The 16,929-nt window shown below is 38.5% G+C and overlaps 1 protein-coding gene across 7 annotated transcripts in view; it reads left to right on the top strand.

Moving 5' to 3' along the window:
• Window positions 1-16,929, top strand: part of ARHGAP6 (Rho GTPase activating protein 6) — a 312,106-nt gene that overhangs the window by 258,671 nt on the left and 36,506 nt on the right. For all 7 annotated transcript variants that reach the window (XM_012569631.5, XM_030280769.4, XM_030280775.4 and 4 more), the window contains one exon: window positions 13,433-13,504. In XM_012569631.5, coding sequence (XP_012425085.4) covers window positions 13,433-13,504 — 72 coding nt within the window. The remainder of the gene's footprint in view (window positions 1-13,432; window positions 13,505-16,929) is intronic.

Here is a 16,929-nt window from a genome sequence, read left to right as displayed (position 1 = left end):
TAAAATAGGAGAAAAAAATGGTGATGCAACTCACTTTAGGTGTGCTTACTTTTTGGTGACATCATGATTTTGTGTATGTCCTTGCACACAGATAGTGAGAAAAATAAACCTTTTGCAGAACGTTTTCACAAGCAAACGCTAACTCAAGTTAAATGGCTTCTGCAGAGTAAATCTGGGATCAGAGCAGCAGAGGAGCTCATTTTCTTCTGTTCATTGGCTCCAGGTATCTCTTGAGCTGAGAGGTTGTTGAATGAAGTTTGATTGGATCAGTTTCCTGAATATCTCATGTTTATAATGACTCTCTTAACAGTCTTGTCCCACTTCACTGACCCTGTGTTTGGAAGCAGGGATAGGAATGACTAGGAGTTTAGCAAATGGGGAATTAGGGCTTCAACCATTATTAAGCTCCTAGAGCATCTGCCTGGGTTTTGAAGGTATGATGGGAACCTGTTGGTGAAGGGGCTTGAATAGGATTTGAGACTCAGGGATCACATTTGGGTTTTCTCTTTATTCAAGAAGAGAAAATTAATTCTTGTGTTCTTTCTAGTTCCTAACAGGATGTTGTCTTCTCAGCATTGCAGTGGGGCTGGAGGATTAGTGGAGGGCAAGAATAAATGAGGAGAGCATTTGGGGTTGTATGTGGTTTAGTGGTGGTTATGCTGGTGCTGGGTTTACAGCTGGACTGGATGTTCTTAAATGTCTCTTCAAACCTTGATGATTATTTGAATCTGTGATGTTTTGTGGGAGAGAAATTAATTTTTAACTTTACTGTCAAATCTGGTTCTCGGGTCATTTGTGTAGTTGTAATGAATAGGATGTAAGGGTAGGTTTAGAAGCCTAAATGCAACTCCAGCCATTTAAGGAAGGTAATTTTAAGGGGAGCTGCTGCTGCTTCAACATGTGTTGGTGTATGTTTTTATATGCAAGCTTTGTGACATGTGCACTGTGCATCTGCTCACATGAAGTGAGCATTGGTCTCCTGTACAACTTGTTTTAGTAAAGGTGAGTTTGGAGAAGCAGGGCTGGATAAGTGTGTCATTACAGACTGAGAACTGAGACAACCCTGCTTTTGAAATGAAGGAAAACATGGCTGGGCTTTCTGAATTTTTGCCATTCATTTGTGTACTTTGCATCCAATAGATTCCAGTTAAGCTCTGAATAGAAATGGGAATTAAGAGTTGCTCAATTCTATGCTTCTTGTTTATTTTGGCAGGGCGTACTTCTTTCAATCTGTTTTTTGCTTACATTACTCGCCATTATATTTCATTATTCATTTTCCTTAACACTGAGAAGTGACTATGATTTTTATCTGGGCTTGCATTTTTGTGAGGGCTCCAAAGTGCTCATTGTTTTTAATCACTGACCATGTTGCATACATTATAGCTGTTGTGGCAGTGGAAAACATCTATGTAAACTGTAGCATATACATTGTGGAGTTACAGGCTTAGGGACTGGCTGCTTTCGAACTGGCGTCAGTGTATCTTCTGAGTGAAGAGGCTTATTACCACCCCTCTTACTGCCAACCTCTGCTGATTCTTCTCATATAAATACTGTCTCTGGCAGGGGCTTATGAGTCCATGGATTTTCTTTCAATGTAGTAGAGTTCATGAAGATTATATTTAAGGCAAGTAAGGCTGAGATAAATTCTCCTCCTTTATGCTACATTAGTAAATCTTGGCTATGTTGTTTCAGGCAGACTGGTCAGAGATAAAAACCATTTAGCTTGCTGATTTTCAGACTGAAACTTCCCACCTGTGTCCTCCAATTCAAATATTTCATAGAAAAATGTATTTTTCCAGGGATTCCTATTTTCATCCTAAGAAAACAAAACCAAGTATCTCTCAGTCTGGGAAAAAAAAAAAAAAAAAAAGGAAATAAAATTGAGTTTAAAGCTAGGAGAAGTCCCAGCTGCTGCAGGGTAGAGGTTGTGAGACACAATTTTGAACTATGCTACACAGGCATTTGTCAAAACGAAGGTGACTGGAGTTTTTCCAGGCAGAGAGATAAGAAAACATGAAAAAAACTTTTAATTTTTTTTTTCTCCCAGTAAGGAAATTTGCAGAAATTTTTTGTTGGGATTTTTTCTTTCCAATTCACTTTTTTGCCACTGTTGAGAAAAGAACAAAATGGAAATACATGAAGCTTGCAAGAATATAATTGTTCTAACATTGTAACAGGGGAAATAATTTATTATCTCAAAACTTAAGAAGGAGGGATGTTTCTTTTTTTAATTTTTGCTGTGAAACAATTTTTAAAATAAAAGACTATGCCGTGCTCAGCAAATTGATTTCCGAGATTTTCTTGTATCACATAGCATGTTTTACATGTCTGTTTACATCAGGAAAGCTTTATGCAACTTATCTATTCTGTCAATTAGAGGCAAGCTAATAGGTTTAAAAGGAAAAGGTTTTGTTCATGATAAAAAATACCAAGAACAAAAAAAAAGCTTGTCTTTTTACTAAATAGTATTTTGTAAATAGCTAGGAGCCTTGAGAAGCAGTGTGCATTTTCATTGTGCTATATGAACGTGGAACAGAGGTAGAAGATGCTGTAGGCTTCACAGGAAAATCAATGGCACTGATAATGTAAATATGACAAAATAAACTTACAACTTAGCACATTTAAAATAAAGTTTTGTGTAACTTCTGAGAACCTACCTGTTGTGTAGGTGTATTTTGTGGAGAGAGAGGAAAGGAATGAGGACAGGGATGGACATTGAAGGAATACTTAGCTGTGGAGCTTGTTGGGCAGGAGTGCTGACAGGCAGAAGTCTTTCAGTTCCCTTCATGGTGAAGGAAAGAGATCTTGCTTAAATTCCTAAGGTAAATAAGGAAATATTACAATCCATTATTTCATATACAAATATCATGAAAAGTTAGAGAAGATGGAATCATGACCAGGCTTTTTCATTACTAGGGCAGTTGCTTGTTTATTTAATGTCTGTTGTACATTTAGGGTACTGGTTTTGAAACGTCAGATCCAGAGGCTGATGTGAGATATATTTGATATTATATATGCACCACATGTATTTGATGTTATGTCCTGTAGAATTTAAAAATTACTTCTGAGACAAAAAAAAAAAAAATCCTATCTAATGTAGTTTCTTTAGGAGTACACTTGAAATAGCTACTGACTTGAAGTACGTATAAGTATATTTGGTATTTTGTCTATATTAGTGTCAGACATGAAAATCTCAGCTTTCATTTTGAAACACTGATCATGACCATTTGCCTTATTCCAAAGTTGAGACACGTAGTAGAGAGAATCAGTGTTGAGAAGCAAAATACACATCAGAAAGCTCTAAAACTGCTTTGCAAAATTATTTCAGGTTTTTTCCTTTGAGAGAACACTAGTGTAACAGAAACATTCTTGGATGTGTTCTGCCAAATCTGTCTTTAACACTTCACATAGTACTTAACCTTTGATTCTGAATGCCCATCTGGGCTATCCTCTTATTGCCAATAGTCAAATGTATATATCCAGTGATTTGATAGTGGCTTGTGAATTTGTGCTTTATTGTGGTTCAAAACCAAAGGATAAATGACAATAAATATATGCCAAGGAAAAAAATTTTGAACCTTTATTAAGAATACTGACATTGCAGCCTACCAGTTTCCATGTTCTGCTTGCCTTTGGCAGAGCTTTGCCAACATGGAACATCAATATAATATGTATTCTTCCAGTATACTTCTTCAAAAATTTCAGTTGAAAATCAGACTTATTTCTATTATCTTGTGTGTGTTGCTCCTTTCAGAAGTGCATTAGGGAATATTCCTGATGATTTTTGTCTTGCCTTAGGTAGAAAAATTTTGTCTAGTTTTTCCACAGGCATGATTTAAGTGCAGTTGTGGTTGGTGCCAGAAGCGTAATGTCTCTAGATACTGATTAGGAAAGATAAAGTGACTCCAGATAGATTTATTTTATCAGAGCTGTGGTACTATATATATCTTTGTGTTAGGCTTTTACACTGAAAAGGCTGCCTTGAGATTTAATGGAGATGTAATCTCCTGCTGAAGGATTTTAAGAATAGATTAGACAGATGTCCATGTGACTCTATTTCTGTGCAGGAAGTCAACCCATGTGTTCTCTGCAGAGCTCCTCATGTCTTTTTTTTTCTGTGTGGTTTACATTTTCAACACCTGTTTCTGTTATGATTGATGATAGAAAGGACAGGTAATTACTACAAAGAGACATTATTAGGAGTAAGATCCATTGGTCATTTTTTCAGGGGGATAACAGCTCAGTTATTTGAGCACCAAACTGTCCAGTGAGAGACCTGCTGCACCATGATTTCACTTCCACACACTGAAAACTCCTTTCTCATTTCGTTTCTTCATTACAGCTCTGAGCAGGATTACTGTGGACTAATTTAATTAGTCCCGGAGTAAGTTATGAAAGATGTTTTATTTTCTTGTGTGTCTTCTTTAAGGTGAGAGTCTGAGGACATACTTACACAAAGTAGTCATAACAACTAGGCAATGCTCAGAAGACAGTGGAGACCTGGGTGCCCTGAACCATCTCTGTGGCCACTGGCTGATCTCCTAAATTCCAGAGAGTTAGAGGCATTTCCTCTTCCTTTGAAAGCTCAACTCATGCTCATGCCAAGAGCAATGTGGGGGGAAAGATCTGAGCTGTAAAGAAACTTGGTTGCTTCTTCACCTGCCAGTACAGGTGTGCAAGTGGCTTTATTGATAACAATAAATCCAAGGCCAGCTGGTGATTGGGTCTGTTCTGGCCCTGGCCTACCCTGTCGTGTTTGGACTGGCAATAGCATCAAACTACTCTCTCCTCTCCACATTATAAAATTACTTTTTATTAAAGTAGTTAAAGCCAGTAGGCAGTCAATTTCTCCTCCCCACACCCTGCTTACCCAGGGAACTGAAAGTAGTTTTAGAGCTTGTATTTGTATTTTTCTATCTCAAACTATAGCATCAAGGCTCCTGTTCGGTTTTCATTTGGTATTTTGAATTTTTTTCAGTACAGCTAAAATACTTTCATTGACTGTAGTTGTTTTCATTTATTAGTGTAGATAATTTTTAACCTATTTTTTTTTTTACCTGTTTAAGTGTTGACAGTTTTCTGGGTAATGAAAACACTTCAAGAAGGGGGTGTTGTTCAGTCTTTCTCAAAGCTTTCAAACCTCTGTGCATCATCACAGTTTCAGAGTGTCTTCCACTTAGAAGGACAGCAGCAAGGTCCCTGATGGATCACAGGCTATTTAAGTCAGGAACTTTCCTATCTTTGGAGATTAGGGAAACTCCTGTCACACTGTGGATACTGCTATAATGTGAAAAAGTAGTGTCTATATTTTGTCTTACACCTGCTATTTGGTGTTACTGTTTCATGAATCCTGTCATCGGTGTCAATGTAGCAAACACTCCCTGAAGCCCAGAAGGAGTGGTTTCCTCTGATTTATCTATGCCTAGACACATTTTTTACTTCCATTATTGACACAAGGCATGTGCTCCACCAAAAGCCCTGAACCACCCTCTATGGGGTTTTTTAAGGGTTTTGTTGGAGGGTGGGAGGTGTGGTTTTGATATTATTTTGTTGCATTACTGTGACTTGGGATTTCTTATGACATGGGAAATCCTGTGCTAATGTAGGTGCTGAAGCAAACAGAGCTGTGTATGGGTTGAAAATCTGAGTATGTTTATGCACAGGGAAGTCAGACCTGGCTTAGTGTATCTATCTGTTTTCCCTTTCCAGGAATTTGCCTGCTTTTTGCTGCTTTCCACTTACAGCTACATAAAAGGGCATTTGACCTTTCCTTCATAATCCTCTAAAGGCTGCCAGGTAGCTTTGCATGGGTTTTTTGAGTTAATTCCATCATTCCATCTATGTATGGCAGCAGCAGGCATTTTTCTCATTCTAATATAGAAAAGCACTTGAGTAACTGTTTATTTTCATGTCAAAATGAGTTGGTTTTTTTTTGTTTGTTTGTTTGTTTTGTTTTGTTTTGTTTTGTTTTGTTTTGTTTTTATGGGAGTCCAGCTAAAAATTTAACAAAGCAACTCCCAGACAATTATAATTTAGTGCTTGGATTCTAAAACTCACTGAATATCTTGTTCCTCAGAGTTTGTAATGCAGCCGTCTTAAATGTATTATTAGTTTAAAAAAAAATTAAATGGTGAAAAAACTATTTATGTTTTCATTACAGTAATGACAAAATAATTGAAGAGGGTTTTTTCCCTGACTTCTCCAACACAGTTACTTCTAGTCAATAGATCAGATGCAAAAATATTAAAGAATGCTTCAAACAAAAAAAAAAATCAAATTAAAAGGAAAGATAGGAAACTTTATTCTTGGTTTTGTTGTGGTGGTTTGAAAAATTCTGCAACTATTAAAAATTCTGTTATTTCAAGGATATTTATACACAGCTTGCACAAACAAGGCAGGCATCCACTTTGTACTTGCTGAAGTGTTTCTTTTGGTGCAGCTGTGCTGTGTTCATCTGTAAGACCTGCAGCTTCCTGCACAGCAGGAGTGCAGTGGTCTGGGCAGGCCTGGGAAGCTGCTCCTTCCCAGCTCTTCTCCTTGCATGGGTGGGCTCTGACATCCCCCTCCCTCTGGCTGTGGCTTCAGGAGCCCTGACCTCACTCCAGAGCTCCAGTTCCATATTCCCTATCAACTTAGGTTTGGTTCTCACCCTTAGAATATGTTGCACCTGCGTTTGCCTACCAGTTAATGCAAGTCTTTTCATGACAGAGAATCATGGAAGAACATATTTGAAAATAAAAAAGTAGTTATTTATTTACAACATATATATTTGGAGACTAATTAAGTCCTTAAATGCACCAGGGAACATGTAGGCAAATGCCATGGAAATGTCATGTTTTCTTATGACTCCTCTAGCCACAGGAGTTGAGTAGTATTTGCTATCTGAATTAGAGCAGTGACCGAAATAAGTTGTTTTGTTGGTTGTGGTGGTGCTGGTCTTGGGTTTTTGTTTGATTTTTGTTGTTTGGTTAGGTTTTTGTTTGTTTGTTTTTATTTGTTTGTTGGGCTTTATGTGAAGGAGAGTTAATACCTAGCTCACTGCAGTTGTAGTCTATATTTTTGGTAGAAATAGGCCTTGCAAATAGGTTTCAATAGAAATAGTGCATTTTTCTAGATTTGAGTCTAATTTGGAACTACACTTTTCAGATTTGTTTTCCTAAAAGACAGGGCAATCAGTGTACTGGTAATATGCTCAGCTAGTATAAATTGATATATTTCCTTTGCCTTCAGAATAGCTGTTCAGTATCAACTGACGTATATAAAAAAATCTATTAGTACCTGGCAAGCAAATTAATGTAGGGTTGGTTGTTTGGGGTTATTTTTTAAATTTGTATCAGGTTATTGTGAACTGTTATTTGATAAGTAAAACTGTAGTTCCTGTAGGGATGCAGCTTTCTTTTGAAGTAGTTGATATTGCCATCAGTTTTACCTTCTAGATGAGTTCCATGGAAACTTACAAATACATTCTAGATAAATAATTTAATTTCTCTACCAGTATCACCAAATTCTTACTGTTCAACATAGTGCAGCTTTTAAACTTTCAGCAGCTAAATCACTTAAAACCTGCGCAGCTGGACTTTGTAATTTGTCTGTGTTTCATTTTTACAATTAGTAGCCAGAGGAACAATTAACAATTAGTCCAGAGGGACTGAATCCTAGGTCTGAAGAAGATGCACTAACCACAGATTACCAAAGAGTCTGCTGGGATGTGGAAGAGGTGAATTAAAACTTTTCTCTGCGCAGTTGTTTCCTGCGCAGTCGATTTTCCCTACAGCTTTCCTGATTTCTCACGGTCCCTGAGAAGGGTTTGGGTCAGGAGGTGCCCCTGTCCAGCCCCATCCCCCTGTGCATAGCCCAACAGGAGGGATGTCCCTTCTCCTGAAAAAAATGGCTTTGACTTCAGCTCTGCCCTTTTTATGCTGTTTCTTCTGCCATAAGCACAGTGTTCAGGAACTTCTCAGAGAGGGAAATGCTGAAGCTTGTTTGCTGCATCAAAGGAAGCAGCATCAGAGAAAAGCTGTTTCTGTTGTGTATGTGGTGCCTTTGGTGAACAGCCTGAACCTGGTGCTGTGGGCTGAGGTGAGCGTCTGTGAGCCAGATGCCACCTGGAAGGTCATGACTGCAGCTGTGGGATATTCTTGAATGATTATGGCTTTTCTTCCATCAGTTGCCGGCTGACAAGCACAAAAAAATGCTGATTTAAGTCAATGTGAAATAAAGTGTGGAACATTAGACCATAAGGAAAAATGGGGCAATAGTCCAAGGCTTCTGAATAAATACAGTGATCTGCATCACTGATGGAGGTCTTGTGTGTGTATGGCTGAGGCAAATGGTGAGTGTGATAAGAAATACGTGAAGGCTCAGACTTCCCCTTTCCAAATTGCTTTATGTGCCAAAATCCTGTTTCTCTGGTTGAATTTTATCACCCAGCTGTATTGCAGCTGGCAGTCCTTTGGAAGTTACTCCATGGGGACAGGGCATTTCAACAAGTTTTTAAAAATAAATATTTCAAGATGGACGTTTATAGTCACAGAAATGGCTAAGTAAAGCCAGCACCCTCTTCTTCAGCAGGGCAGCCCCAAGTGCATATTCAGAAGTAAATTTGCTTTGTATAGTGACCCAAAGAAGCGGCTGCAACCACAAACACTGTGCAACCATCAATGAATGAAGTGCAGTCTTGCCTTTATTGTGCTCTGTCAACAGAATTTAGCAGTATTATCTGATTGACACTCTCAATTACTTGCAGTATTGCACGGGCCAGAGAGACTGCAGCTTGACATTTGGCGCACAGGCTGGCTGTGGGAGGCTGCCACTTGGGAAATGAGTTGCTGTGGATGAGTGAAGTGAACCAACAAATGCTCAAGAGAGGTCTAACTTTGTGCTTTGTGGTGCCATGGGTAGTAATTTTCAAGACAGAAGTGATTGCAATCTTAGAAGAAATATTACAATTTTTTTCTTTAAGTGCTGTTAGATCCAATTACTAGGGGTTATTAAGAAAAAATGGCCATGAATAGAATTAGAATTACTATGAAGAAGTAGTTTACAATCTCACAATATCAACTTTTTAATCTGTTTCTGTTTTGATAATTGAGCTATGGGTCTTATCATAATCACTGAGATGGGTGATTTTTTATACTGTGTTAAAATAACCCTTAAGTGTGGAACTTGGCAAACATTCTTCCCTAAAAGGACAAGAAACTTACTTCTCTTAAGCGAAGGAACTTGCCAATAAAGGGAAGTTCTCTTTGTTCTCCAATGCTGTCAGCAGCATATCATCTCTTATGTCAAAAGCCCACTGACTTAAATTAAAGGATTTGTATGAATTTATGAATTATTTTTTTGAGTAATTAAAAGTGTTCTTGCATGTAAGTAACATAAAAGGAATACAATAGATATAGATAATCCACCAGCCCATGTATAAGGAAAGTGCTGAAGAATCCTATTTTTGTTACAGGTTCACTTCAAGCATATTTGAGAGGGTATTTTTTTCATTATCTGAAGCCTAATACTGTAATATTGTCCCAGAAATTATGTACAAAGCTTGGGCACTGTTGTACTTTTTTACTGCGTAATTTATTAATTAGTAAAAGCACATTGGATTCAGGTTTCACATGATATTGACTATTAAATGACATAATCTGAAACTGTTGGCAAAGACTTCCTGAGTAGTAACTTCGTGTGCCACTAACTGTATAATTCTGAGCTAATTCCCTATACCTAATTTGTGATGCTTTAGCTTATGCTGAGCAACACTTCTACCTATCAAATAGACTTGTTCATTTCCATAAACAAAAGTTGAATAAAGAAATACTGGAAACAAATAGTAACAGGATTCAGCCTGAACTCCCTCTCTTTCAGTCACAGAAGGTAGGAGGTTGGTAGGTGGTCTTGTGCAAAGCAACAGAACAGTAATTTCAAAAAATTTCAATGTTCTCTTTCTTTCTTTTCATGTTTTAACTGTCAAAGCTGAAGTTTATATATCCTCAGTTTGAAAATTACTTCTTATTACCTAGTTTGTAGAACCATGGTCTCACTTAGAGAGAAATCTAAGCCCTCAAATGATCTGTAGAAAATTAAAGATTTGATAGTATAAATTCTAAAAAATGGTGCTAGTGATGACACTGCAGGTGAATTTCAACTTTAACCCAAAATATTTAAGTTTTGATGGTCTCAGAAGTCAGATTGTTCAATTCTTGTCAAAAGTCAATAGATCAGTACAAAGAATCTTGTATTCTGTATACTGTGTGGTTCACTGGCAGGGTCCTAAAGAGATGACCTAATTTTTCAAATAGAAAAGTCTTTTTGGCATTAACTGAACCTGGAAGTGCTCACCACTTTGGAAAAACAGGTCATGTAGCAATTTAATGTGCACTCAGGGGTTTGATTCTAGAGTCTTGATCTTTTAAATATTCATTGTGCTAGTCTTAATAAATAGATGCCTAGGGAGTGATGCATGCATTGCAGTGAAAAATGCAGCAAACGTATAAATTAGTAAGTACTGTACAGATCAAGTCCATTTCTGAAAAACAAACTGATGTGCACAGCTGCCTGCACAGGTGTCCTTCAGGAAAACAGAATGGGGTGGCAAAGGAAAAAAAAAACACAGCCTCCTTCACTGTGACAGTTGTCATTTGAGTGCTTCTCTAGTCTTGCTAATGTTCTTGAGTGGAACATGTTGAAGGAGCAGTGTATTGTTGATCTGCAGAAAGAAGACATAAATTGACACAAAAGTCTGGATAACAGCCCAACAGCTTTTATCACAATGTGGTTTAGACTTTTCTAAAGTGGAAATTATAAATAGCAATCCATCCATACCTAATAGCACTTTGGACTAATACAATACTATTTTGCAGAAGTATTTGCCAATTAATAAAAAAACATGCAGTAGGTATTAAACGTGGGTTATGATGCTTTGTGACTCCAAAGAAATATAAATCATCTATCAAAAAGAGTCTGTGAAACAGTAATTTGAATTTATAACATGGAAAATAATTTGAAAGTAATTGTATAGATATAAAGCCAGAACACAATGGTAGCAGGGAACCTTATAGAAGCAAGCTGTACTGTCAGGTGTATGTAAGCAGGCTACCAACTATTCACATTGTCAAGAGGTGAAAGAATTTTTCTTAAAAACTCAATCGTAACAGCGGGAAATGTCAGAAGATGTGAAAAGTCTGGGCTTTTTATCAGTCAGAATATGACTTTGAATTATAGCCTTGTCATATGGCTAAGAAAAACAGAAAATCTGATCATAGACCATATCAGGCAATGAATTACCAGCATTATACTGCTGAACTCTCATCCAGAATACCTTATGCATCTAGTCAGCCTTATTTCAGAGAGATGAATTCCCACCAAAACAGGTGTGGGAAAAGGGCAGTTAACATAACCAAGACTTGGCAAATGTTCCTTGAGATAGGAACTGAATACCTGAGTTGTGGTGCTGGGAGCCCTTCCATCCAGGAGGGCTGCTGGTATCCTGGGGTGCACCAGGGAGAGCTTTGCCAGCAGATCAAGGGAGGTGATCCTGCCCATTTTCTCACCCTCAGTGAGGCCACATCCTGAGTGCTGTGTCCAGTTGTGGGCTCCTCAGCACAAGAGGGATAACCTGCTACTGGGGGGGATGTAGCAAATGCCTGCAAAGATGATGAGGGGTCTGGAGCATCTCTTATGAGGAGAGACTGAGGGATCTGGGCCTGTTTACACTTGAGAAGACTGAGAGGAGGTTTCATCAGTTCATATAAATATCCCAAAGATGGGTGCCAAGAGGATGATACCTGACTTTTTGCCATGGTGCCCAGCCACAGGACAAAGAGCAATGGCCATAAACTAAAACACAAGGATTTTCACCTCAACATGACAAAGAATTTCTTTACATTGAGGAGGTCAGAGCACTGGAACAGGTTGCCCAGGGAGGTTGTGGAGTCTCCCTCTCTGGGGGCATTCCAAACCCACCTGGACAAATTCCTGTGTCACATGCTCCAGGTGACCCTGCACTAGGCTGTGGTTGGACTAGATGATCTCCTAGTAAGGGACTAGAGGTCTCTTCAACCCTAACCATTCTGTGAAATGATGGTATCCTGGAAATAACTGCAGAGTGCAAGTGGAGTTGGTTCAACCACCATTACAAAAAGTAAAAAGAAATTTTATTTTTAAAATAAAAGTATATTAATTTGCTATAAAAATGTCATAATTTTTGAGTAGTCTATCGGGTAATGTTCTGCACCTGGTTTTCAGAACCATTTGAGGGCAAAGTATGGAGAAATAGCTTTTGTTCCCTCATGACCCCTAATTGAAAAGATGAGAGTTCATTAACAAAGATCCACTTCACTTCTTTTTGGTATGTTCCTTGTTGTAAAAGACTTAAGGCACTGGCTTACACAACTAGAAAAATGTGTTGAGACAGATTACTTGGTGACATTCTTGCCCTAAAAGTGAAATGGATATAGTGTGCTCATCTTTGAGTTTTTGCCATATTACAAAACCAGTCAGGGAAAAGGTACATGTTCATTAAACTTTATCTAGAGCAGTGTCCATGTTAGCATATCAGTCCCTGTGATAGACCCTTTATATTGCTTTGGAACTTAAAAAATTCCAAAGGTACAAGTTAAAGCAGGCCCCTACTTAATCCCTGGTATTTGTTGAGACCTAATAAATAAAATTCTGTTTTGTTGACTTTTCATTATAAAAGATGCTGCTGAAGGAAATTATGATAGCCGACCTTTTGATATAATTGTTTCAAGAACCAACCTGCCTCTGATATTGCTTAAAACCATCGGTCCTTAATACCTAAGTGAAAACTTGGATGATATATAGGTTGTCAGAACAAAAATTTCTCTGAGACTCTAATCCATCTGGACCAATCTGGACATGCTGTACTCAACTGCCAGCTCCCAACATGAGTTCAGATCAGATGGGTGATGTGAAAGGTGGTCAGCTATCACCCAGCTGGTATGGCTGGTATGCAGAGCTTTATCCTGGATGTTAGTAATCCTCCCTTTCCAAATACTACCTTTAGTTCCACACCTGAATCATGGTCTTGTGACCATGCATGAAGGCTATCCAGTACCTTTTAGGTTTATGGTGCTTTGCTATCTAGAGCATCCAGCAAAAACCTCCATTGTTAACACTTCAGTGACCACACATATGTAAATGTGCCCAGCAGCATGCAGGGGATGCATTTATGTTCCCCAATACAGCCACAGCATTTGGGTGAGCAAAGCCACACTTCTTTGGGCTGGAGGACTGGGAGAGTCCCAACCTTTGTGAAATGTGCCTCACACCCTTTCTGATCCCCAGTGCTGTGACCATCTCACTCCATGTTCCTACAGCTTGTGCAGCAGTTTGTTCAGGGTTACTTCTCTTCACTTACTTCCTTTCTGTGTGTTCTTTTTTTTTTTTTTTTTTTTTTTTTTTTTTTTGCCTCTTACAGATGGACAAAAGAGGAAGAAGTCATTAAGAAAGAAACTGGACTCTTTAGGAAAGGAGAAGAACAGAGACAAAGGTAAAATGAATCCATATTTGGTGATCAGGTCTTAGTTTTGCATATGAGGTTTCTTTAGTCTGATACATACTTTTTGAAGTAGAATGTTGTTGATGTGATCTACTGTCTAGGTATTTATTTTCAGCCTAAAATATATGTTTTATCTTTTCTGTTTGACTTCAGTATAAGTCAGACCTCTTCAACTGAAAGGTTTTAGTTTTGATTTGGTTTTGTCTTTTTTTTTCCTGAGAAAAAAAGGAAGACTTAAAGGACTGCATCTTTTCTCCAATTTTCTTTCTCCCCACTTTCACCATCCAGTGCAGAATGTGGTCTGTATAACATAATCCAGTTCTTTGCCTGCATTTGTACTCTCAATTTACAAAGGACATAAACCTAGCACTGCCCAAGCACGTCAGTTGGTGTGCTTTTCTTTCTTTAATCTTATGAAAATAGCCATTGTTTAAAATATATAAATGCTTCAGTGCCACTGATCAGTTGGATTGTAATAAACTCCACGTGACTTGGATTTACGGATGTGGTTGTACTCTTTTGTTTGGACACTAATCAGCTTTATGGGCTGGGCCCCAATCCAAGACCTGAAGTTGACCTGTAATTTGGAGCCATTTGAACTAAGTCTAAATACTGGGACATTGGAAAGTGTCTGTGAGATTGCATATAGGTAATTGTGCCTCTAATTTTGTATTCACTTCTGGAAAAGAAGTTCTGGAAAAATTATTGTAAAACTCAGCATTGATATCCCAGTTTCACAAACATGCATGCAAATCCAGGAATTTGTGACAGAAGAAGTGACCTGGTTACTCCGATGTCCTCACTTTAAGTCTAGTTTAGCAGAAGAATGGAACTTTGAAATTCCACTGTAAAAATTAACATCCCCATTTCCAAGTTAATTTAGATAGCTGTCAAGAAGAACATATTTTTCTTTTAATTTTTTTTTGATGACTTAAGATGCATGATTATTATTTTATTGATTTGAAATTGGTTATGGAAACTATTTGTATTAATCTTTCTAAAACTGAATGTGCTCCGACACATTGGTTTGATACTTCCAGTGGCTTCCTGTATTATTACATTGCAAGTACCAAACATTTAATTTGTTACAAGAATTACTTGGTATATGACTGAGGCCACATGCAGGAGGAGTCATTAAAGAAGACATTTAATGATTTTATAGCCATCTTTGGGGGAAAATATTTTTTCACTGTTCTATTAATTAATTACATTTGGTTACATTGTAATTAGTCAGTCATTACATTGCTATGTTTTTTCTGTAGTTATTCATACAGATAACAGTCGAAAGCAACATAGTTCTGTGCAAAACCTGCCCTGCTTTTCAGTGCATTTGCCAGATATTGATCTTCATAGGGCCTGTGAGGTGCTCTTCTGCATCAGAAAAGACTAACCACATCCTGCGTTTAGAATGGTTTGTCTCTCACAAATTTTTGGTATAATGAGAGCTTTCATCTTTCCCCCCTAAGGGTATTGTGACTTTGGTAGTTTCTGTTGAAAGTTTCTCTTTAGGAGTTCAAGAGTTAAAATACATTTTGATGCTTTTTTCTCATATTTTTTTCATTACTGTAGCAGATTTTTGCTTTGTCACCCAAGCTTGGCAAATCCTTGCAGTTGCACTTTCAGAGCTCCACCAATGCTCTTTGGTGCAGTGGCTTGAAAAGTGAGAGTGTCCTTTTTGGTGATGAATACAAATCCTTAACCCAGAGTTGGTCTTTATTCCACTAAATTCTCTGTTGCCAGAGATATTTAAAACAATTTTTTTTTCTTATATTGCCTTGCATTCTTTTGTATTTCCTTACAGCCGTGGTTTATTTTAGCTGACCTTTGTTTCTAATAGTTACACAGCTGCACCAGTTGAGCACTTCAACATAATATTATTTTCTGCTATTACACTTCTGTTCAGGATTTTCTTTTATGTCTACCTTGCATGGTAGCATTTATACTCTATTCAGTTAGTAGGATATACTTGATTTTTATCCTGAAGGTTTTTCTGAGTACACTTTCCCTTTTATGGCTCACTAGTTGCCAGTAAAGATCAGCACTTAATATTTATTCATCATTGTTTAAATTTATCTACTTCCTGGTTTTCAGCCTTGCTCATACTATCTGGTTACTTATACCAAGCATTTTGAGAAATCACCATGCTGATTCTCCTAATTTTAATTCCTTTTTTCTTACTATTATTTGAAATTCAGATGTTTCAAACATACACCCATCTGCTTTTATCATTTTTCTCCCGTCTCTCACTGTCTTATTCTGAGTTATAGAGATGTTTTACATGCATTCTGCACTTATAAAATATTATAGGAGCACTCTCTGAGAGGAAAATACCCCAGCACTTTTCAAACAGTAGAATCTGTATCTCTCCTTCCTTTAGGTAGTAGTCATGTTCTGAACAGGTTGTGCTAGCAGAGTGAAAAGAAAGGCATGTCTGCTCTTACTAATTGTCAACAGCAAATGTTGGCCATGGTTGGTTCTGGTGTACTTTTATCTGCCCTTCTGGATCAGTAAAGATCATCTACCTGTCAGGTACTTGCTGGGCAGACTCTTAATGCACGACAGCAGAGGGAATGAATAAGCAGGATTGCTGGTTTGTGCCAGGGGGCCATCAGCCTGGCACAGTGGTTGAAAGTGGCTGTTTTCCTGTGGGAAGCAGCAGCACCAGCATCTCCTGCAGCCTCAGGAGTTAGGGGGGACAGTATTGCCGAGCTTTCAGCTGATGAGTTAGTTCTCTAAAGAACAATGTGAGGCCTTGTGCTGCTGGTCTCCCTAAGGATGAGCCCCACCACCTTCCCTGAGCAGCGGCCTCCATGTCAGCTGAAGGCAGAGTTCACCTCCCTTGACATGTTTTTCACAGCAAGCTTGTTCTATAGAGAGGGTGTCTTCCATTTCTGGGCAGCTGGTCCAAGACAAACACTCCTTACTGAGCATGGGTGTGCTACACAAAAGGCTGGGAGCACACACCCCCCCAGGCAGGTCCCTGGTCCTCATGCCTGAAAGGAGTGCCTTCCTCTCTTTATTCTGGGGGGTTTGTGGTGGGTTTTTTTACTAACTAGTCCAGCTGCACTGTTGTGAGGGGAAAACAAAACCAGGCCACAGGAGAGGAAGCAGGGAAGGTGATTACCAGATACTTCATATGGAGGAGCTGCAGCGGCCTTAACGCAGACTTTGTTTCCATCCCTTCAGCATCACTTTTGTAAACACACTTGCAGTTGGGAGGGTAGTTAATTCCAAACATTTTGTGTTTTCTCTATCCCAGCCTGGGAGCCCCCACATACCCAGACAAGTAACAGCTGAGGGGACCATGTTGTTGGTCCTGCCCAGCATATGGGCCACCTGAAAATCTCCTTTTGTAAAGACAGACTCCTGAAGGTTAATCCTGACAGTCATTCAGCAGCATGTGGTCATGTATGTGG

This window comes from Taeniopygia guttata, chromosome 1 (assembly GCF_048771995.1).
Source record: "Taeniopygia guttata chromosome 1, bTaeGut7.mat, whole genome shotgun sequence".
Taxonomy (NCBI): Eukaryota; Metazoa; Chordata; class Aves; order Passeriformes; family Estrildidae; genus Taeniopygia; species Taeniopygia guttata.
This window is presented reverse-complemented; position numbering and strand designations above follow the sequence as displayed.